We start from the raw sequence: 22,905 nt of genomic DNA on the forward strand, positions 1-22,905 counted from the left end.
AACAGGGAGGACTTCTCTTCCCAGTAAGATGCAGGGACAGAGCCATCAGCCTGCAGGTCTTGCTGACTGTACCCGCTCTTCTCCCAGCTTGCTGAGGACCTCTGAGCACCGAAGATGCAGACAGCCTCTCCAATGAAAATGCGTGTTGGAGAAAGCCTTGCCCAGCCCTCTTGGGGCCGTCCATCCTTCCCTTCTTGCAGCCGGCCGTCCTTCCCTTCTTGCAGCTGTCTGTCCTTCCCTTCTTGTGGCCGGCCATCCTTCCCTTCTTGTGGCTGTCCTTCCCTTCTTGCGGAGTCATTCTGTCCCGATCCCTGCCTATCATGTGTGCTTTGGGTATTCTTGAGATTGGGGACTTCCTTCCTCTTCCTTCCTGCCTCGGCTCCCCTGACTTGGCCTGGAGAATCTGGAATCCACTTCCAGGTAGGTCAGTGAGCCACACCGCAGGGCCCACGGGGCTGGACGTGACGCGAGAGCCAGGCCCTGGCTCCGTGGCCGAATCTCGCTTCTCTCAGGCCTCGTGGGCACCCAGTGTCATGGCTGTTTTCCATGATCTTCCCCTCTTCAAGGAGCTGCTCCTCATTGGTCAGAAGTTTTCCATGTTTACTTGGCAAATGTTTTTTAGCCCAATTTTAAAGCCAGGCCTCCTTTTCTTACAGACGTACTTCTTTTCTTCGTTGTGTTAACTTGGAAATAACACAGAACTATTAAATAGTCAGAAAAACCAAGTCTTTAATCAGGATAGGGATAAGTCCAATTTGGCCCATTTCTCAGAGTCAGTGACACAACCTTTTCAGGGTGCAAACCCTGGACTCTGGGGATGTTATCCCTAGGGAGCGCCACAACGCTAGATGACAACTCAGAGGAACAAAAGAACTTGGGGAACCTCTATACCCTTTGGGAAATCCAGGGGCAGGGAAAGATGATTGACATCACCATGGCTACAAGGAAAATGGGAGTGTTCAAACTACACTGACAAGATACAATCAAGCTAGAAGCTAGGGTGCAAGAGAAGGGGCTGCTTACAAGATACTAAAGGATGGTTCATGCCCAGGTCTGACCTTCCTGAGAAAGGTTCTACTACAATAGGGGATGCTACCTGAAACAAAGAATGTCCTTACATATGCTTATCTCACCCAGGGTCATCATTTCCCTTCAGGGTAGATTTCTCTTGGGAACAGGGAACAAGGACAAGCTTTGGGGGTCTTGGGGTTCATCAGATCCCACTTGGCCACACATTTGGGATTCCTCAATTCCATGTTGACAGTTGTGTTTATAACAACGGAGTCCAGTGAGCTCCTCAATGCCAATTCATTTAGTATCATTTGAGGGCTGAGGATCATCTTAAGCCCGATTCAGACGAGTTGGCCGAGGACCACCACGATCAGAAGAGGCTCCCTTCCTTTTCTGTTGGACGCAGGCCTTTCATTCCAAGCAAAGAGGGTAATGAAAGCCCTGGAAGTAGGACAGGAGGGCCCCGGCTGCCTCTAGAATGGCTGATGCTCCACCTTTTTAAGTTTACTTTCATTTCCCTGCAAAGCACACGTCCATGCTCGCCATTGTGGTAAGAGCCCGCTCGCTTGCACATCACCAACCCCCCCAAACCATAGAAAACGCCACGTGAAAGACAGGATGCTCTGATGGGTGTCCAGCAGCGCCTGCTCCTGCAGCCGACGGCATTCTCCATCCGGTCTTTCAGGGTCGTCCCAGATCCGTGCATCGCTGGGAGGAGACGCTCTGTCTTCAAATGGATGTGGTCCAACAGCCGGTGAGGCTTCTCCAGAAATCACCAGCTGGCTGCGCTACGAGGGCGTGGGGCCTCCGACTTCCCTGGAGTTGGTCTCTGGACATATTTGCTGAGCACTAAGGGAAAAGGAAGATCGTTCCTGCCCTCCAGGATCTTATCCTCTGAAGGGGGAAGTAACCAAGGAAGGGGACGCCAATGGGCGAAGGCCAGACACAGGAGCAGGCGCAAAGGGAAGCCCGTGGACCGTGTCTCCGTTATGACAGAAGATACTGGATGGAATTGGATTCTTCATCCTCCAACTCTCCAGGCAGAGATGAGGGAAAATGGTGTCAATGGAGCCTCGAATGAACAGCATTAGAGCGACGGACTCCTCCTGGGGGCGCATCTGACTCCACGGAGCTGACCCTTGGGCACAGCGGCAGCCCTGAGGAGCCCAGACCGTCCTCCCCTCCAAGGAGCTAGACCGAGGCCGAAGTGGGAAATACTGTGCAGCGTAGATCTGAATCCGGGGCTGCGCTGAGGATGCCGGGGACACGGAAGGCCAGACAGCGAAGTCTGATTTCATTCGAGTTTGAAGTCAGAATGACGGGCCTCAATGGAGGGCCACTTGGGGGAAGCCTGCGCTAGGCAAAGCAGAGAACGGCCGCTTTCCGCTCTGGAATCTGTGAGAGCTTTTCTGAGGGGATCAATCCTCGATCCACTGCAGGAGCCGTGAGTCCTTCTCCTCCTGCTGACTCGGGTAAAGGCAGGCCCTTCCACCAGTCTAGTGACCTGAGGAAGAAGCTCCCCAACCTCGCCTCGATGAGGAACCACAGCCGTGCTCTACCGTGTCTGCTTCTGATTCCCGCCGGCCCTTCGTACCTCTGGCACTGACTGCACTCAACAAGGCTCCTCTTGGGACATGGAGCCCGAACCCCAGCCTTGATCCTCTTCCCCCTCCCTCCATGGCTGGGGTGAGTCTCCTCACTGCGGAACCAAACCTCTGTGTCTAGAGTGTCACGTCTGTGATGTAGCTGACGGTTTGGGGCACCTTGTAATACAAGCTCATGCGTGGATCCCCCCTGAGTGCCAGTTGTCTACACACTTCACATCCAGGTATTTTCTGGGGCCAAGTGAAGAGAGAGCTACAGAATGAGAGGGAAGGGGAAGCAGAGAGGGACAGGACTCCATCAAAGGAATTCCGTTTAAAGTGGGTCTTAAAAGATGGAAATGTTTAAAGAGAGAAACATTTCAGTTAAGGAAAGCATCCTAAACGACGGCGGCAAGACAGAGCTAGAAATTCACTCTGTGTATCTGGGACAATGGAAAAGCGAGTCTGAGTAGAGTGGGGGATTTGGGAAATCACAGGAAATAGGGAAGAAAGAGTTAGATAAGTAGGACAGAATCTCGAATATCGGGTAGAATTCTTTACATTCAATGTATTTCTTTTCAGCAAATATTTAAGCACCCACAGTGTGCAAGACTTGCTGCCAATGGCTAGATGCCAAAGTTTTAGTGCTTGAGGCAGAGTTGGCAGAGCCATCTAAGGGCCCCAAGTAACCATTGTTTGGGAACCCGGATAGCATAAAAGTAGGACCAGAAGGTGGATCTGAGACTGAGACATCAATTCAAGGGAAGAATCGGCAGGGTATGAGTCAAATACGTTGATAGCAAAGGAAAGTCTGTGATAATTCAAATAAGGATAATTAGGTTAAAATGATATTTTTAAGACAGGGGATATTAGAGAGCCTTGGAACCAGATTTCAATATTCTCAGCAATTTTTAGAGAAAGGTAGAAGAGAAAAATAAATAGTGCGGGGTGGTGGAAGTAGAGAAAACAGCTAGAGTTATTTAATACTGATCTAGAAAACTACTAAAGTGTGGCTCTTTTTGTCTAGAGAGAAGCTTGGTCCCAAAGTTCTAGACTAAGGGTAAGTTTGTAGGCGGTAACAACAGGCAAGCTGTTATAACTCATTCTAACTTCAGGAATTTCCCCCACCTGAGCCTATCCTCTCTCTTCTCTCTCATTGCGGTGATTGGCTTATATTGGTTCAACTCTAGAAGCTATCATTGTCGTTTGTATTAATGCTTTCTTTTACCCTTTTTTAGTACAACTAATTTAATTAGATCAGGCTGCAAATGTTTTAATTATATATTTTTTCTGATTTCTATTCTTTGTTAGTTTTAAGTAATTTTTATCTTTGCTCTAGCAAATCAGTAAGTAATTCAGTGGCCTCGGTTGATACATACATCCAGCCTATTGAAGAATGACTCCCAAATCATGTCCATGTCATAGCAATAATAATTCTTTTCCTGTCAAAATACAAGCATTTCTGTTTTGGGGGTGTCATTCAGTGCTCACCAAGACTAATGCCTTCTTATCCTTTTTCCTTGAAAATAGACTTTCTTTACTTCTTCATCCTTCATAACAGATGTGAAATATAACAGATGGCGGTATAAGAAGCTGCAAATCTTTTCAATGTGTCAGCCTGTCATTTTATCATGGGCATTACAATAGGAAATGACCAAATGTCCTATGAAGTGTTTTTTATAGTGTCAGTTTCAAGATGAATGCCATTGAGTTTCTTTAAATATACACAAATATCCATCTCGTTCCATTAACAACTCATTTAGAACATTTGATCTGAGTGGGAACTCACTGCCTATTAGATTAGTATAGGTGTGGCTTTCTTTTCAAATCTAGAAATACAAATGGCAGCCACCAAAAAAAAAGAAGAAGAAAAGGAAAGAGGCAGACCCTTCGCTTGGGAAAAAAATCCTTAGGTCCTTTTTTTCCATACAGAGAGGAAGATCTGACAGTGCCAAGTCTCCAGATCTTAGCTGAGGAGATCTCTTTTCTCCAGAAGGAGCATCTTCCCTTTGAGGGCCATGGTCTTTGGAACACAGAACATCCATTCAACTAAAAGCTGCACTGCACCCCACAACTTGCAAACCGTCTCTGAACCCTATGTACTACTCTTTACCATTAGCAATTCCTCTCTTCCAAGATGGAGATCCAATATAGGGTTAGAAATATTCTTTAACTTCTCTCAGTGTCTGATAGTCAGCCTATCCCTGTCTAACATCATCTCTAGAACCTGCCTTGCAACAAACAAACCACTCTGCCTCAGCACCCATATTTTTTCTCATGTCCTTTCCAAGCAAGATTTTCTGGATCTCTCCTAGGGATCAGAAGGGAAAAGATTTAAAAGTGCCAAGGTGGGCCTTGGATAGAACATTGCCCTCCATCCCAATCTTTTGTTCCAGATACCTGACTTTACTATGTCTATGTGGCCAACAAGAAGCGCCTATGGCTTTGAACTTATTCTCTGAGAAGATTTGTAGAACCATTAAGAAATAAAGGTAATGGGGGCAGCTGGGTGGCCCAGAGGATTAAGAGTCAGACCCAGAGAGAGGAGGTCCTGGGTTCAAATTTAGCCTCAGTCACTTCCCAACTGTGTGACCTTGGGCAAGTCACTTAACCTTCATTGCCCCGCCCTTACCACTCTTCTGCCTCGGAGCCAATACACAGTATTGATAATAAGATGGAAAGTGAGGGTTTAAAAAAAAGGTAAAGAGCATAAGTAGTTTTGAGGAAAATGCTGATTGAATAGGCATCCCTTACTCCTTGTAAGATCTGTGCATTTCAGTGACCATCCTTGTTAGCATCCTTTCTATTTTCCTATTTTTTCCAACAAAACTGTTAGCCTAGTTGGAATATAACATAGCTATATAAAGCTCTAAGACCTACATCTATTTCCTGGAGCCCATAATTTTTTCTGGTTCTAGGAAATAGCTCAGTGAAAGGTGGCTCTTTCATTGCAAGAAAATGGAAAAGAATAAAAAATCCACATCTAAGTCAATAACCTCTGATTATGTAATAGATGTAACCCATCCCTGTTATCCTGTGCTGGGTCAAGCCCAGAACAGCTGCAACTGGGGGAGCCATGAATTTGTTTTCTGCTACTCAACTTTGATAAAAGTAAAGGAAGTGTTGTTAGGGTAACTGAGCGTGGGAGGGAGACAATGAGGCTGCCAAGGGCAGATTTCCTTCTACTGTTATTCTGGCTGCTTTTCCTCTTTTCTTTTCTTGGGGAGTGGAGAGTTGGGAATGAAGAAGAGAAATATAAAGGATAATCCTAAATAGTCATCTTAAAGAATTGACAGCCCCTAAAGCTGTCCATTTATTCTAGAGCAATTTGACCTGTGGTTATTGAGGTTTGTTCACCCTGGCCATCACCATATTATATCACAGTATGCTTTCTCCATTCTAGTATCCTCCCTACTTCCTTGCCATCTTTATTGGATAGAGATGGCCGAAGTCCAGCCTTTCCCTCTTTTTTACTCACTTGGTCCCTCTTCCATCTTGGAATTGATACTGACAATAAATCTTAAAAAAATAAATAAATAGGACGACTTCTTTCCCTCCATTTGTCTTGGGTCTAGTCCCTCTATATCCAGATCATGGAATTTTCTGTTTTCCTCTATGATGTATCAAAGGACACCATTTCATTTAACATTGGTTACTAAAACACTGGGATACCTAAATGGCCTAGTGGATAAGGCACTGGGCCTACAGTCCAGAAGATCTGAGTTCAAATCCAGCCTCAGACATTTACTAGCTGTGTGATCATGGGCAAGACACTAACTCTGCCTCAGTTCCTCATCTGTAAAATGAACAGAGAAGGAAATGACAAACCACCTCTGTATCTTTGCCAAGAAAACCTTAAATAGGGTCATGAAGAGTTGAACACAGTTGAAATAACCCAACAACAACTAAACAATAATTTAAAAATAAAGAATTTTCAGTCACTGCTTTGGTAGAATATCTTCAAAGAAAAACCCAAATGAGGCCCCTATCCTCTTCCTAAAACATATCCTTTCCTCAGTTTTGCCAGTTTTCTCTTTAGAATACCATATTCTAGAATATATATTTTCCACTCCCTTTCACATTGTTTTTGCTATAAGACATGACCTCTTTCAGGGCATCTAGGTAGCACAGTGGATGGAGAGTCAGGCCTAGAGATGGGAGGTCCTAGGTTCAAATCTAGCCTTAGCCACTTCCTAGCTGTGTGAACCTGAGAAAGCCACTTCACTCCAACTGCCTAACCCTTCCTGCTTTTCTGTCTCAGAATTGATCCTAAGACGGGGGTAAGCATTTTTTTAATGACCTCTCTCTTTCCGTTTTTCCTAGGCCAAGTCCTTTCTTCTACTCCAGATAATAAAGATAAGGACTAACTGTTTTCCTTGGTTTTCTTTGATTCCTTTTTCCTCCTTAATTTGTGGATTTTTCACTGCTGTAGCTTCCGCTAAAATGAAGTCGGCTCGTATAGTTCTTAAACGTTTGTTTCCCGAGACAACATTACTGTAAAAATAGGTTACGAGATTGTACTGGAAGCAGTCGATGCTAATCATTGGTATAACATCAATTTGCTTATAAACTTTGGAATACATTTATATAATAAGAATTTTTAAGGGAGAAAAAGTGATCTTATTTAGTCAAATCCTTTGCCTAGGACAAGCCATTCATAGAAATGTATCGGGATCATTTGTTTCGGAGTTGGAATGGCAAATATCAGCTCGTATTCCTGGTTTTGAATCATCGTCCATATCATTCAGCTTTAGATCGGTTCTTCGTGCCTTTTGTTGCGATTATAGTTCGCATTTTCCTTTTCATTTGGCCAATGGGATGACAGACATTCGGGTCAGGGCTCGGCACATAATTGCTGATCAATTATTCTTCAGTTCTGTACAACCCTGTAACCCTGCTTGGGGTTTTCATGCCAAAAATACTAGAATGATTTGCCCTTTCCTTCTGCAGCTCATTTTACAGTGGAGCTGAAGCAGAGCTAAGACGTAGCCAGGAATGAGCTGAGGTCAGCTTTGAACTCGGGAAGATCTTCCTGATTCCCATCCAGTCCTCTCTCTACTCTGTCCCTCCCCTGGGTGTGGACGTGGAGTAGAAGCCATATAAATCTGCATTCTCTTCTCCTTCCATCTCCACGGGCTCCCCCAGCCCAGACTCTGTCCTCACCCTTTTCTCCTCCCCAAAGACATCTTAGATGCCACCTCTGAGGCAGGACTGACAGCTCGTCTTTTCTGGCCCAGAACCAGGCAGCCCTGCCAGTTCCATCAATTCCACACGGCCGTCTTGGGGACACACACACACACACACACACACACACACACACACACACACACCGCCTCTTCCCAGACCCTCTTTCTGGGCTTTCCTGCCCTAGTAGAAGGTCACCTCCGGGAGGTAAATCTTTGGGTGCTTCTTTGAATTTCTGCTGCTGGGGCTTAGCACAAGGCTTGAACAGACGTTTCCTCTTAGAGCCGACTGACTGACAGGTGTTGTGAGAAAAGACAGAAGACTCCAAATCCAAGGTGCCTGCATGAAAAGTCAAGGGTCAATTTTCACCCAATTAAACAATTCACAGAAAAGAATGGCAGCAGCCGCACCCCCATTCCAGCCTGGAATACTGACTTGCTGTCACCCAGTTCTTCTCATTGCTTCCCTTCTTGAGCGTAAAAAACCCGGGCAAGAGCACGAGACACACAAAGGAGGCTTTGCGGGCATCGTCCCTGGAACAACAACATCTCATGAGGGAGGCACAGGTTGGCTTTGGTGGCCTCCAGTCAACTTTTCACCTGTGTGGCCTCCGCTTCTTCACTGAAACACTGCCGAGATCCTGGATTTAGGGTTGGGAAGAGCCTCGGAAGTCACAGAATCGGCCCTTCCATGTGACACCCCAAGGAAGTTGGGCAGAGGATGCGGAACCTCTAAAGAGTCTGGACGGATCGCAGATCACAAACACAAGGATTGGACTTGGGATGGGACCTGAGAATGCCTGAAGCAAGGAAAATGTGAGCTTCCTGGGCACGTCCTGGGCTAAACTGCAAGGAGGTCAGAGCACAGCCAGCTTACAGGAGCAGTGCGGAGAGCTGCGGGCCCTGCTGAGAGGAAGGCAATAAAAAGGATGGAGGGAGAAGGCCCAGCTGCCCAAGTACAGTCAGAGACACGAGTGGCTCGAGCCGCTGGCTCGCCACAGCTGCTCTCAGAGAGACCGTCCCAAAGCTGTCATCAGAGCAGGGGAGGCACAGCTGAGCCTGCTGCAAATGGAAGAGGTGCCACCGCTCAAACCCACGCCAGAGCAGCAGCAGCACTAAGATCCAGTCCCACCCCAACGGACCGCCCGCCATCTTACAAAAGCCTCTTGTGTCCAGGAAGGGTCCCAGCACCAACCCTCACTCGGCTCCATTTCTGCGCTGTGCCCACGACTCTGCACAGGCTCCCCGGGACTCGCTGTGTCCCAGCAGCCCAGCCTTTCCCGGACAGGCGACGTCCCTTCCCCAATGGATGTGCTGGTGTTCGCTTTAGTGCCAGAGGGACCCCCAAAGAGATCTTGTGTTTGAGAGGCTGCCCGAGAGCCGGGCCATCCCGACTCCTCCTTGGTAAGACGCAGACCAGAAAGACGTTCTGTTGATTTATTGGTGCCTTTTCAAGGGCCGCTCATAGCCTCCTGGATCGGGTTGTGCTAACACTCCTGCCCCTCCGCTGGGGTCAGAGTCACGAGCATCCAGCCCAGGGTCCACGGAGGCACCCACTTCCTTGATGGACGGGACTCCCTCCTGGATCCCCAGGAAACTTCTGGAAGAGTAACGAGGACATGCAATGGGCGTGCCTCCAAGAGAAGTAGAGTGTGCAGAGAGCTTGTAGTCACTCCCAGGCCGCCAACTAGCTAGCAAGAGCTCTTGTCTTGTGCTTTGTCTGCAGTCTTCTCCCCGCGGAGCCCCTCTCTGGAAGGCTCATCTCCCCCTTTTCTTCCAACGGTGAGTCTCTTCTGAAGCCTCCACTTCTGGAGGGGCAGCAAAGGTCAGTGCACCGCCCCCCGCCCCCCCCCCCTGCCTCTCTTCCTCCATTGATAGACTTCAGAAGCACGTCCTCAGGCCGGACCCTCCCTCTGCAGACCCCACCTGCTTTTGAACTCCCTTTGGGGGAGGGCCAGCTCCCCCGGGAAGGGTCGCCTCTCACTTTGTGTGCCTGCGTGTCCCCAGCACTGAGCAAGTCCCTGACCCGGCAGCTTCCTGAATGTGGGATGGACCAGCTGCTGACGCGCACGCTCGAATGGTGGAGAAGCATCAGTTATGGGGAAAGGCTGACAGACCGCAGGCCCACGCATGGAAGAAGCAGCGTGTGCACACGAGCCGTTCTCTCCAAAGAGCTGCCAGTTTAGTCTAGAGTAAAAATGCCTTGTAAAGTCCCGGAGAGAAGGACTGCGGAGCGCCAGGAGGAGTAGCGGCAGCTCCTGAACAAAGAGAAACAGCGTCCAATTGAGCACCGATTTCATTCTGATAGAGAGATTGGTCCTCGTGGCAAAATACCTGTAAAGCCCGACTTTCCGTGAAGGTTGGCCATCTCTCTGCCCTTAGCTTTATCTACATATCTCTATCTCTATCTACATCTACATCTATAACTACCTATCTATATAATCTATCTATATCTATATCCATATCCATATCTATCTCTATCTCTATAATGTTGGCCATCTCTCTGCCCTTAGCTATATCTACATATCTATATCTATATCTATATCTATATCTATATCTACATCTACATCTACATCTATAACTACCTATCTATATAATCTATCTATATCTATATCCATATCCATATCTATCTCTATCTCTATAATGTTGGCCATCTCTCTGCCATTTAAGAATTAGATAACACACTGTGTCTGCCTTTATCTCTGTCTCTGCTTCTTCAGAAAGGGCGGAGGCATGGGTGCCTGGGCTGCTCCACTGCAGCTGTCTACACAAATTGAAATGGAACCCTTCGTTGGTCCATTGACTTTGGATCTGGCCATTTAATCTCCCAGGCTAATTGGACTATGGCATAGCCAGTTTTCCTCCATTCAATGACAATAGCAAAAGTGATTTTGACAAATATATTATTAAAATCCAAGTGAACTCTAGCTGTATTTTTCACCTGATTGACCAAACTAGTAACCCTGTCAAAAAAAAAAAAGGAAATATGATTCGTCTAGCAAGATCTATTCTTTAAAACAAAAGTTTTATAGATTCTATTTGCTCTCTTTTCCCACCTTAGCCAGGAAACCTTCCCTGAAAAAATAGTTCAGTGAAATCATCCACTACACCCAATCGTTTCCAATAGCACGGATGTTCTGTATGACATGACATGACTGTTCTTGATGAAGTCAAACTGACTCTTTGGGATCTTAATACCCTTTTCTGGATGTCCAATAATTCTGTCAAGAATTTAAGTCAAGCTTCAGTTTCTTCCCTTTTACAATGGGAGGTTATCCTAGCACCTACTTCCCAGGGTGGTTGTGAGGATCAAAAAAGATGATATTTATAAAGTATTTAGCCGAGGGCCTGCCTTCTAGTTTGTGGCTAATAAATGCTCCTTTCCTGCCCTCTTTTATGCATCCTTTAAGTGATGGAGCTAGAAATCAAACTCAGGCCTTCTAATTACTAATTACTAAACTTGGGGCTCTTGGAATTTATTTTAGAGCTACTTCTAAAATGGTAAAATGATAGTTCTGAAAATTCTAAAGTTCAGAACTGTAAGGATGCTTAGAGAGAATTGAGCCTAATAATCTCATTTTACAGATGATATTGCTAAGTCCCTGATAAATGAAATAATTTTCCAAAAATCTATAACTAATAAACCACAGAATGACTCAAGAGCTTCTGTATTTAGTGCTTTTCCCACTGTTGCTAACCCCTGAAAACCTCATTGGACATATATAAATAATATATTTGCAATAATGTTGACAACGTTCTGTAATTTGTAATAATGTAGATGTCGTTTCTAATAGCTTTACATAACAATAACATCAAGGGTTAAAGTATTTTTAAGAAATGGGGATTCCTAAATCGCAGGGATGCTGTTAATTCCATGGAGAAAAAAAAATTTAAGTTACAAATAACTGATTTCTAAATGAATTTTTCAAAATACAACCAGTATATAAATTGGGAACTACATGGACTAGAAGAATCTTGATTATGCATACAATATAATGATTTAGAATATCTATATTTAAATGTTAACATGTGCTTTATATACATCTATATATTCATGATTACAATATATGTATTTTAAGCCTACTTAATTAGACCATATTTATTTTTTACTCTTTTTACATTTTATTTTTTCTAATTCCATGTAAAAAAAATTGACATTTTTTAAACTTTTGAGCTTCAAATTCTCTCTCTCCCTTACTCCCCTCTGCATCCTTAAGAAGGAAAGCAATTTGGTATAGGTCATACATGTACAGGCATGCAAAACACATTTCTACATTAAGTTATGTTGTAAAAGAAAATGCAAACCAAGAAAATGAAGGCAAGTTGAAGAAGTAAGCCTCCATCTGCATTCAGACTCCACTGACTCTTTCTCTGGGGTAGAGAGGATTTTTCATCATAAGTTCTTCAGAATTGTCTTGGATCATTGTATTGCCGAGAATAGCCTAGTTATTCCCAATTGACGATCATACAATATTTCTGTGACTGTGTACAATGTTCTCCAACTTCTGCTCACTTTACTTTGCATCTGTTCATGTAAGCCCCTCCATGTTTTTCTGAGAGCATCTTTCTTGACATTTCTTATAGCACAATAGTATTCCATTATCATCATGTATCTCAGCTTCCCCAAATGACGAGCATCCCCTTAATTTCCAGTTCTTTGCCACCACAAAGAGAGATGGCATAAATAACTTTGTGCATCGTAGAAGTCCTTTCCCTTTGTTTTTCATGTCTTTGGAATACAGATCTACTAGGGGTATTTTGTGGTCAAAAAGTATGCATATGAGGGCAGCGAGGTGGCTCAGTGGATTGAGATCTATACTTAGGGATAGGAGGTCCTAGGTTCAAATCCAGCCTCAGATACTTCCATGCTGTGTAGCCCACCTAACCTCCATGGCCTAGTCCTTATTGCTCTTCTGAAAAATCAAACATGATTGATTCTAAGATGGAAGGTCAAGGTTTAAATAAAAAAGGTAGTTTTATATCTTTATATGTCCAAAGGACATATATCTTTATATGCCCTCTGGGCATAGATCCAAATTACTCCCCAGAGTAATTATGTCAGTTCATAATCCCACCAACCATTAGAAGCCATCAGTATCTCAATTTTCCCATTTCCCCTCCAACATTTGTTATTTTCATTTTCTGTCATATTTGTCAGTTTCATAGGTGTGGGATGACACCTCAGAATTGTTTTAATTTGCATTTCTCTAATCTAACAGTGATGTAAAGAGTTTTTCATATTTGATTTGATTATTTCATCTGAAAACTGCCTGTTTATGTCTTTTGACCATTTATCAGTAGGGGAATGACTTATCGTCATATAAATTTGACCCCGTTTTCTATATATTTGAGAAATAAGGACCTTTTCAGAGAAATTTGCTTTAGAAACTTTTCCACAGGTTCCTTCTCTCTCTCCTTTCACTCTGTCCATCCACAAAAAAATATTTTGCTTTTAATTACTGGCTGCCTTAATCTGCCCTCCCTTCTATCAAAATCCCCTCCCCCTTTTACCCTACTTTCCTGTAGGGTAAGATAGATTTCTATAGGTGAGCAAGTATGTATGGTATTCCCTCTTAGCAATTACCATGAAAGTCAAGTTCAAGTGCTCTCTCTCCTGTATCTACCATCTTCTTCCCCCACAGTAAAAACTCTTTTGTGCCTCTTTTATGTAAAATAGTTTACCCCATTCTACTTCTTCCTTCCCCCTTCTACCAATATACTCCTCTTTTAAAAGATATCCTATCATATTCAACTCATACTGTGGCTTCCATCTATGTATACTCCTTATACCTGCCCTAATAATGATAATGTTCTAAGGGGTTACAAATAGTATCTTCCTAGGGAGGAATATAAACAAGTTTAACCTTTTTGAATCTCTTATGATTTCTCTTTTCTGTTTGACTTTTTCTGCCTCTTTTGAATTTTGTATTTGAAAGACGTTTTTCCATTGGGCTCTGGTCTTTTCATTAGAAATGCTTAAAAGTCCTCTATTTCATTGAATATCCATTTTTTTCCTTTGATGGATTATACTTAATTTTGCTGGGTAGGCAATTCTTGGTCATTAGTTTCCACTTGCCCAATTATAATTTTTAAGGAGTTCTTTTCAATGTTTTATATACCCTTTTCCTTTTAGTCAAGTCTGCCTTTTAATGAAAACTTCTTTTGGGGGGATTTTTTTTTGCCTCTTTCATCATTTGGCCTATTCTGCTTTCTAAGGTGTTTTCTTTAGTACTTTTTGTGCCTCCTTTACAAAGCTATTGGCCTATTTTCATGATTTTCTTATATCATTCACATTTCTTTCCCCAATTTTCCCCTTCTTTTATTTGATTTTTTATTCCTTTTTGAGCTTTTTAAGGAATTCTTTTGGGGCCTGAAGTAAACTAATAGTTTTCTTCAAGGGTTTAGATACAACCATTTTGACTTTGTTGTCTGCTTATTTTTATTTTCCTTGTCACCATAATCATTTTAATGGTCAGATTCTTTAGTGTTCTTTGTTTGCTATTTTTCCAGCCTCCTTCTTGACTTTTGTGTTAAAATTAGGCTCTGCCCCAAGGGTGAGGAGGTACTGTCCCTTTTGGTGTAGCTATCTTTAGAGCAAGGTGGTGCAATACATAGATTGTGAAGTAAGGAAGAACTAAGTTCAAATCAGACCTCCGTCTCACTGGCAGTGTGACTCTAGGCAAATCATTTAATCTTGTTTGCCTCCGTTTTCTTTTCCATCAAATGAGCTGGAGAAGGCAATAATAAATTATTCCAATATCTTTGCCAAGAAGACCCCAAATGGTATCGTGAAGAGTCAGAAACAACTGAAATGGCAGCAAATCCTACTGCTTAGATTTTGCTGTGTTGATTACAGGATGAAGGAAAACATCGACCACTGGATGTAATGAAGTTAGAAGGTGCAGAAGTTGGAATAGACAGCAGCTTGGGAAAACCATTTGTGTTTAAATGTGTGCCCCAATCTGGAACAAGGACTTTTTGCCTCTGTGCCACCTCAAACCAAGAGATGAAAAGGTAACCAATTCATTACTCATTCACTGGTCTCTCTCTCTCTCTCTCTCTCTCTCTCTCTCTCTCTCTCTCTCTCTCTCTGAATGTGTGTGTCTCTTTCTTTTCTTTGTCTCTGTCTTTCTCTTGCCTTCTCTATCTGTGTCACTTTCTGTCTCTCTTCTGTCTTATCTGTCTTCTCCTTATTTCTGCCTCTCTGCCTTTGTTTCCCTCTGTGTCTCTGTCTCTGTCATTCTCTCCGCCTCCATTCCCAATTCCTGATTTTTTTTTTTGGTCTGTGTTATTCTAGTTTAGGGGATCAGAAATAGAAGACGGAACAGAATTATAAGAAGCATAAAATTTGGAGTAGAACTTTAGTGGAAAACTACATTTCACACTTTTTAAGAAAAGCTACTCTCATTCTGTTCCGTTTCAGGTGGCTAGAAGCAATGGACAAAGCTGCCCATCCTGTCTGTCAGGTAATAGAGAGCTTCTGATAATTATCTGTCTTCATGTTGTTGTTTTTTTGTGTCAGAGGGGCAAAGGAGAAAATTCAATGTCATGTCATGTAGTCAACTTTGTGGCCAGATAACATTATTCTAAAAGGTTTGAAAGAAAATGTCAGATCAACAAAATCTGTAGGAGAATCGCCTTCCTACAGTTCTCGTTTCATATCAGTGTTGTGCAGGTTATCTATCCCAGAAACCCTGGGTGGCATCTGCAGAAAAGTGTGAAACGGCAGCCCCTCATACTAAGTAAATTGGACCAGATCCCATTTTCTCTTTTAATGAAAAAGTCTGGATTATCTTCGCTGAAGCCTCCAGATAAACGCCCCAAACTTTGTTAGAATCGCCCTGTTAGCAATATGTTCTTCATACATATGTAAAGGGGAGCTGTTTGGATTTTTCAGGCTTTCCATCCTTAATCTCTCTACGTTTTAGACCCTTATGCCTTCCCAAATCCTCTTCTCCAACACTGGAACAGAGCTGTGATGGATTTGACCTGGAAAGCAGTAAGAAAAAAGAATAAACAGAAGGCAGGACTGTCGTTTAAGTCACTGAGCTTTGGCGATGCTTTCCTTTCTGCTTATACTGTTGCATTTTGAAGTGATATACATTTTATACTTACTGCATTTCAAGGGGAAGAGCTCTATGTTACCATTAGTGTTATTTATTCTGCTTTGGAGATGAGACCAGAAAAGTCCTCATGGAGATTTTCAATTTCCTCGAAGAAACTTTTTAAATTGCTTTATGAAAAACTATTGGCAGAAGGCTTTGTTGATGGATAGTCTCCTTTATTAAAATCTTCAACCTCCATAAGTCAGTTTTCAAAGAAGGGTTTGAAGATTTGAAGTTGAATTCAATGCCCAGGGTGCTATTAACCTCATTAAAAAAACAATGACCAACAATATGATTTCACAAGAAGGCTTATGGCTCCTTTTATCACTCAATACTCATACAGTTCTAGCAGAGCACCCTAATGAGCTTTAGAAGTTTGGAATGTTTACTCTACTTAGAGTCAATGCGCAAAGGCAGAATAGATGGGCACACATACTCCCAGTAGAGTTCTAATTCACATTTTTAAAAGTTCAGCAAGAACTATTCTTTGACATTTTTTCTACTACTATGTCAAGAGTAAAGAGAAAATCAAAAAACAAAGAGGGAAAACTAACAGTGAGTCCTCTGTGCCAGGTGGGATAGTATAATGAAGGAAATAGGTCACACTTGCTTGAAGACAAAGAAGCAAATCACAGAGAAAGGAACTACTTCTGAGCCCCTCTTTCTCCATCCAAACCCTTGGAAGGGAACAGCCTGGGCAGAAGACTCATCCATCTCTAAGCTAAGGAACCTTTTTCACTTATCACCAAGCTCTGACACTACAGATCATGAGATCACCCTTCCAGATCTGTTGACCTCTTTCTGCTTGTGAAGCTCAGCTGAGATAATGGATGTAAGGAATTTCACAGAGCTCAAAATGGCATCAATATCCCAATTATTATTATTATCATTATCTTCTGGGTACCAGGTCTCTAATCTAATGATGACTTCATTCCTAGAAACTTCTACTGTACTGCTGAGTTCAAGCAAAAGCTACAGAGCAGTACAGTGGGGTGCTGATAAATGTTTAACAACCCTGAAAGATGAATGTGCATATACCCTTTTAAGTCTAATCTGCCTTATTAACACGTTTTTAGATCTCAACAATCAAGTCTTAATTTGTATCAGTTGTTGAAGTATAAATGCTTCCATTAAATTTAATAATCAGGTCTCAGGAATCCAGTTAGAGTTGGCTCCAGCACAACCCTTGCTATTATCCTGGTTCCTCTGTACAAATGAAAGAGGATACATATAACATCTATGAAATCTATCATTTTTAGTACATTTAGAACAATATAGATGGATAGAACAAGCTAGAATAAGATAGAACAAGCTAGAAGGTGTGGGTATGACTTGATTATGTTGGAATGATCAGAAAAAAGGTAGGCATGAGAAAGGGGGATGTACTGGGAGAATGAAGAAGGGAGAAGAATGAGAAAATTTATTTCATGTAACAGAGGCACTAAGGAAGAGATATTATAGTGAAGGGGAAATGGAGGGGTAGCAAAAAAATGCTTGAACCTTGCTTTCATCTAAATTGGTTTAAAGAGGAAAGAATATATGTCTACATTCTCAGCTAGGTATAGAAATCTGTGGAAGAAGATAATAAAAGAGAGGGGGCAGAGGGGTTAAGGAAGGCAGTGATCAGGCTCTAAACAGACTTTTGAGGAGATACAGGATAAAAAGAGAAAAATAAACAGAAGAAAATAGGATAGAGAGAAATATACAATTGGTAATCATAGCTGAATGTGAATGGGAGGTACTCACCCATAAAATGGAAACAGAGAGGAGAATGGTTTAGAAACCAAAGTCCAACATTATGTCCAACAGGCTTAAAACAGAAAGACAAATATACAGAATTAAAATTAAGGTATAGAGCAGAATCTATTATGATTCAGTTGAAGTAAAAAAAAAAAGAGTAGCGGTGGCAATCGTGATCCCAGACAAAGCAAAAGCAAAAATCAACCTAATTTAAAAGAAATTATCAGGAAAACAACATTTTGCTAAAAAAAACCCATAAAATATGAAGTAATATAAAATTTTTTTTGCAGAAAGTTTCTTTGATAAAGATCTCATTCATAAATTTGTAAGTAACTGAGTCAAATTTATAAAAATAAGAGCCATTCTTCAGCTGGTCATTCTTTTGACCACATTCTTCAAATGGTCAAAGATAGGGATAGGCAATTTTCAGAAGAAAAAAATCAAAGCTATCTATAATTATTTTTTAAATGCTCTAAATTACTCTTGATTAAAGAAATGAAAATCAAAACAACTCTGAGACACTATCTCACATCTATTAAAAATAACATTTTGGAGGGAATATAGAAAAATAAGGAGACTAATGAAATGTTGGTAGAGTTGTGAACTGATCCAGCCATTATGGAGAACAATTTGGAACTATGCTCAAAGGGCTATGAAACTGTGTGTACTCTTTGATCCAGCATTTATAGAATGCTACCACCTATATAGTGGTGGTAAAGAACTGGAAATTGAAAGGATGTCTTTCAATAGAGAAATGGATGAACAAGTTGTGTTATATGATTGTGATGGAACAGAATTGTGCCATAGGAAATGGTAAATAGAATGAGTTCAGAAAAACCTGGGAAGACCCATATGAACTGATGAAAAGTGAAGTGAAGCAGAACACGGAGATGATTATAATGAAGATCAACTAAGAAAGACTTAGCTATTCTGAGCAATACAAAGATTCAAGACAATTTTTAAGGACTTATGATGAAAATGCTATCCACCTCCACAGAGAGAATTATTGAACTTGCAGTGAAAATTAAAGTATAATTTTCTAACTTTATTTTTCTTGCTTCTTTTTGTAACATGGCTAATATGAAAACATTTCTGCATGGTTTCACATGTATAATTGATATCACATTCTTTGTCTTCTCAATGGATGGGGGAGGATTTGGAGGGAAGAAAATTTGGAATTCAAGATTTAAAAGAAAAAAGATGTTAAAAATAAGTAGATGATTTTTTTTAATTGAAGAGATATATACAATGACCAGGCTATTCCCTCTGTCACAAAGGATATCTTAAGAATGTTCTGAGACAAATTAAATATCAAACTTTAATCAATCCATTGGTATGTACTAACATGCGTAAAGGAGAATTTGGAACTTTCTATTCTGAGGCACCCTTTCCATCCCCATATACTTCCCCCTGGTTTTTCACTATAAAAGAATATCTATTCTTTTAATGTATTTAGTGCAAAAGAAACCTCACCAACAAACTTGGGTTTTTAAAAAATAATTATAGAATATAGAATCAAAGGCAGGTAACAGAGGATGAATTTATAAAGTTGCCTATAAAATAAGCCTATAAAATTTGACGCTCAGAATGAAGCAAGGCTGGTGGTTGAAGCTAAGGACAGCAAAAGGGCTTGTTGTATTAGAAAAATAGAAGGATCAAAGAAGGGATAGAAACGCTTTGGGGGAAAATAAAACCATGAAAAAACAGGGAGAAGGCAGAGTTTCTCAATTATTTTTTTATTTTCTATTTTTTTCCCAAGGAGAATGACTGTTGTATTGGTAATGATGGGGGAAGTAATGGCTAATAGAGAATCAGCATTTGTGTTTTAAAAGGATCTATTAAAATGAATGGTTTGTTAAGGGTTGAATGTCTGCTTGTCAGATTTCTATAGAGTGGTCCAGGGATCTGTGCTTTTGGCAATGATATAAATAAAGGTATAGATGTCTGGTTCATAAGATTTGAAGATTACACAAATTTGGAGCTAATACATTGGATGAAAGCAATAGAATTAAGGCAAAGCTTTTCCCTTCTGATTTTGCCTATGTTTCTCTTCTGAAAGGAATTGCCTTTGCACTGAAAACGCCAGAATAAAAATGCTTAACAAGAAGCTGGTACTCAAAATAATATGTTAAGAGACTCACTGGCATCCTGAAATCAAAACTGAATGACAAAAATGCATTTAAAGCAGAATTAACATTTACATAATATCTGTCATTATGGACACTATGAGAATTATAAAATGGACATGATAGATTTGGGAAGTAACCTAACAAAAATCTCTACAACGTGAATCATCCTAAGGCAGCTCTGGAGAAATTAATACTTCCTACAAAAATGAGGAAGGCAAATGGCTCCAATCTCAAATTTCTGAGAACCTGTCTGATAGGCAAAGGGAACCATCAGTTAGAGATTAGGAGGCAATGAACAGAGCTAGAAGAAAAACTATCCCTTAGGTAAAAATGCCACTGAATTATGACCAAGAAGTTAAAGAGGGTGTCCGCAAACTAGAGTTTGAAAGGAATTAAGTCCAAGAATGTAGTCTAAAGGAATTCATAGTCATGGTCTAAAGCCAGGGAGTGAATGCAGAGTCAGGGGAACCATAAACATGGGTGAAATTGGTTTTTTCAAACCTAACTTCTCTGCCTAATGCAGAATTCTTCTCGATAGAGTGTAATTCGTGGCATCTAGGGAGCCTCGTGATAGAGTGCAGGGCCTGGGATCAGGAAGATTCATCTTTCTGGGTTTAAATATGGCCTCAGATATTGAAGTGATTCAGTCTTGATTCAGATGCCTCCTGGGCACGTCCCTTAACCCTCTTTGCCTCAGTTCCTTATCTATAGAGTGAGCTGGATAAGGAAAGGACAAACAACCCTAGTGTCTGCCAAGAAAACTCCCAATGGGCTCTCAAAGAGTCAGACACAACTCAAAAACAACTGAATATTAAAATGTATCATCCATGCTCCCACCTTACCAATCTGCCCTGGCTCTTGCTACTGTTCCAGATATCTTTTATTTGAGCAAGAAAAGCCATTTCATGAGGGCTGTTTAAGGGAAGATAAGGCTCAGGTTGTCACCATTCTTGGCAGCACGTTTCAGACCAGCCTTGACAAGCTGAACCCCATCAAGATGGGGAGCCCTGAAATGGTCAAGAGACCTGAGACTGTATCTGATGAGCATCCGCTGAGAGAACTGGGGATGATTGGCCTGGAGAAGAAGACGTTTATCACGGATAGGAAAGACGTCTTCAAATATTCGATGGGGCTCTGAAAGGACTCCTTTATGAGGGGATTCTCTAGAAGGGAGAAATTATGAGCAAGCAAAACGTTAGTGAATCTAAGGACAGTAATTATAATGAGTAGATAATTGTAGTGAGTAGACGTGTTCACACTTCCAAGCGCTGGGCGCCTCTTCACCCAAAGAGGCGGAATGCTGTTCCCGTGGAGCAGATTTAGGGTCTAATGAAAGCCGAGGCTCCTTCCGGTGGACGGCTTTTTGTAGTTCTGACACGTCTCTCCAGTTCTGCCTCTAAAATGATTCCTTTGTGCTGACTCGCAGAACCACGTGTGGACAGACGTGACGCGGCACAACAGCGGTCTTCCGCCCTTGGCCATCAAGAGCCCAGAGTGTCTGGGGCTCCTCCACCAGCTGGAGAGGAGTCGGGATGTCTGGGCCCAGTATTACTGCATCCTGAAGGACGGCTGCCTGTACCTCTATGCCAGTATCCGCTCCACTCAGGCCCTAGGTAGGTACTCCATGGCGTTCACACACGTTTGTCAATGACCGAACGGACTGTTATGGAATCGTAAGAAAAACGAACCCCGCCATCTTCTGGGCGCCATTCCCCGGAGCCTCCTGGGCAGCATCACTCAGAGTGAGCTCTCCTCGAAGCCCCACCCTGGGCGTCAGAGAGACGGCGCACCCCGAGACCTAAGGGACCAGCCAGGGGGCTCTGCCTCGAACGCCGGCTTCTCGGGTCATGACGGCAGCCCTTATCTGAGGAGAGCCGGCAGGCACAGGTGAGCCGAGCTGAGCCACCTTTGGGGCATCTCGCCCAACTGCCCCGAGCGCAGTCAATGTGACGTTGCCAGAGGGGGCCGAGGGAGCCTCGGTGTGTAGCGCGGGTCCTGCTGCCTCCAAACACCGCCGGCTCTTCTGTACTCCGGTCTGCAGCTGGCCAGGACAGGAGGAGCGGCTCTGTCTGAGGGCTGTGAGGACCCGACTTCCTGGACTTCACAAAGGGCTTCTGTTCCCTGGAAGCCCCTGTGCTGTCTCCAGGGCAGAGTCCAGTGGTGAGTCTCCAGAGAGGACCCTGGACAGGGCCGGGGTGATGAAAGACCCAATACAGGGTGTCTGGCGTTGGCCTGGAACCCCCTCGCCTGCTTCTCCTGCTCATCTCACGGTTTATTTGAGTTCCACTTCCCAGGCCTGGATAAAGACAAGTTCCACTACATCACGGGGACTGGTTAGAGGTCTTTTGTTCTTTTATTCTTTTGTGAGTCTTCTAAAGTCCTCCTTTACAAGAAAATAATCGGGCTCTTCCTAAGTGATTTTAGGGAGGAAACAGGCTCTTTGAATATGGAAAACCATTCCGAATTAGCACTTCAGGTTGTTGCTCGCCTCTAGGAGACACAAGTATGTCATTGTGCTGGAGAAGAAGCATCGTCTGCATCTTCGCTGACTGCTTGCTAGGAGCAAATTCTCTCCTTACCGGCTCTTCGATAGCATGTAGCCACGGACTGGTTAGCTGGCTGGGGACAAGGACCGAGTTCTTCCCCTGTGTGGGCAGTACTGAAGTGGCCCCCATAAGGAAAGAGAGGTGGAGAAAGAGGGTCCATTTGAGGGAAAGGCCTTTCGTCATCACCATGAAGAAGACTCTGCAGTCTCCCTGGACAGGCCTTTCCCAGCCTCAGAGCACCGAGACCCAGAAGAGTCTCTAAAACAGCGACCGTCCTGCAACGCCACCAAAAGACTCTACAAGTAACACCAACATTAACTCAAGCAGCAAAACGTCCCCAGAGAAACATCATCTACACAACTGCCACATACATTTCTCTATGGAAATGGACAAGTTTATGATATTGACTCCAAGGAAGGTTCTTGCCACCCAAAACTACAGGCAAGATCGTGGATACTTAAATGATGTGGACCTTGCAGAAAACAAGTAGAAATGGGGCAACACATCCCTTCAGGCACAGGAAAATTTAGCCTGGCCTGATGGTCAGAATTCTATATCCAAAGCTTGCTCTCTTTAAGGGTTCAGAAGATGACAAATCCTCATACTAA

The 22,905-nt window shown here is 42.8% G+C and overlaps 1 protein-coding gene across 4 annotated transcripts in view; it reads left to right on the plus strand.

Annotated features, from left to right (window-relative positions):
- The window catches only part of PDZPH1P (uncharacterized), a 153,293-nt gene that overhangs the window by 114,700 nt on the left and 15,688 nt on the right, over positions 1–22,905 (plus strand). For all 4 annotated transcript variants that reach the window (XM_056824952.1, XM_056824954.1, XM_056824953.1 and 1 more), the window contains 3 exons: positions 14,634–14,791; positions 15,201–15,243; positions 21,178–21,364. In XM_056824952.1, coding sequence (XP_056680930.1) covers positions 14,634–14,791; positions 15,201–15,243; positions 21,178–21,364 — 388 coding nt within the window. The remainder of the gene's footprint in view (positions 1–14,633; positions 14,792–15,200; positions 15,244–21,177; positions 21,365–22,905) is intronic.

Source organism: Monodelphis domestica, chromosome 3 (assembly GCF_027887165.1).
Source record: "Monodelphis domestica isolate mMonDom1 chromosome 3, mMonDom1.pri, whole genome shotgun sequence".
NCBI classification, from domain to species: Eukaryota; Metazoa; Chordata; class Mammalia; order Didelphimorphia; family Didelphidae; genus Monodelphis; species Monodelphis domestica.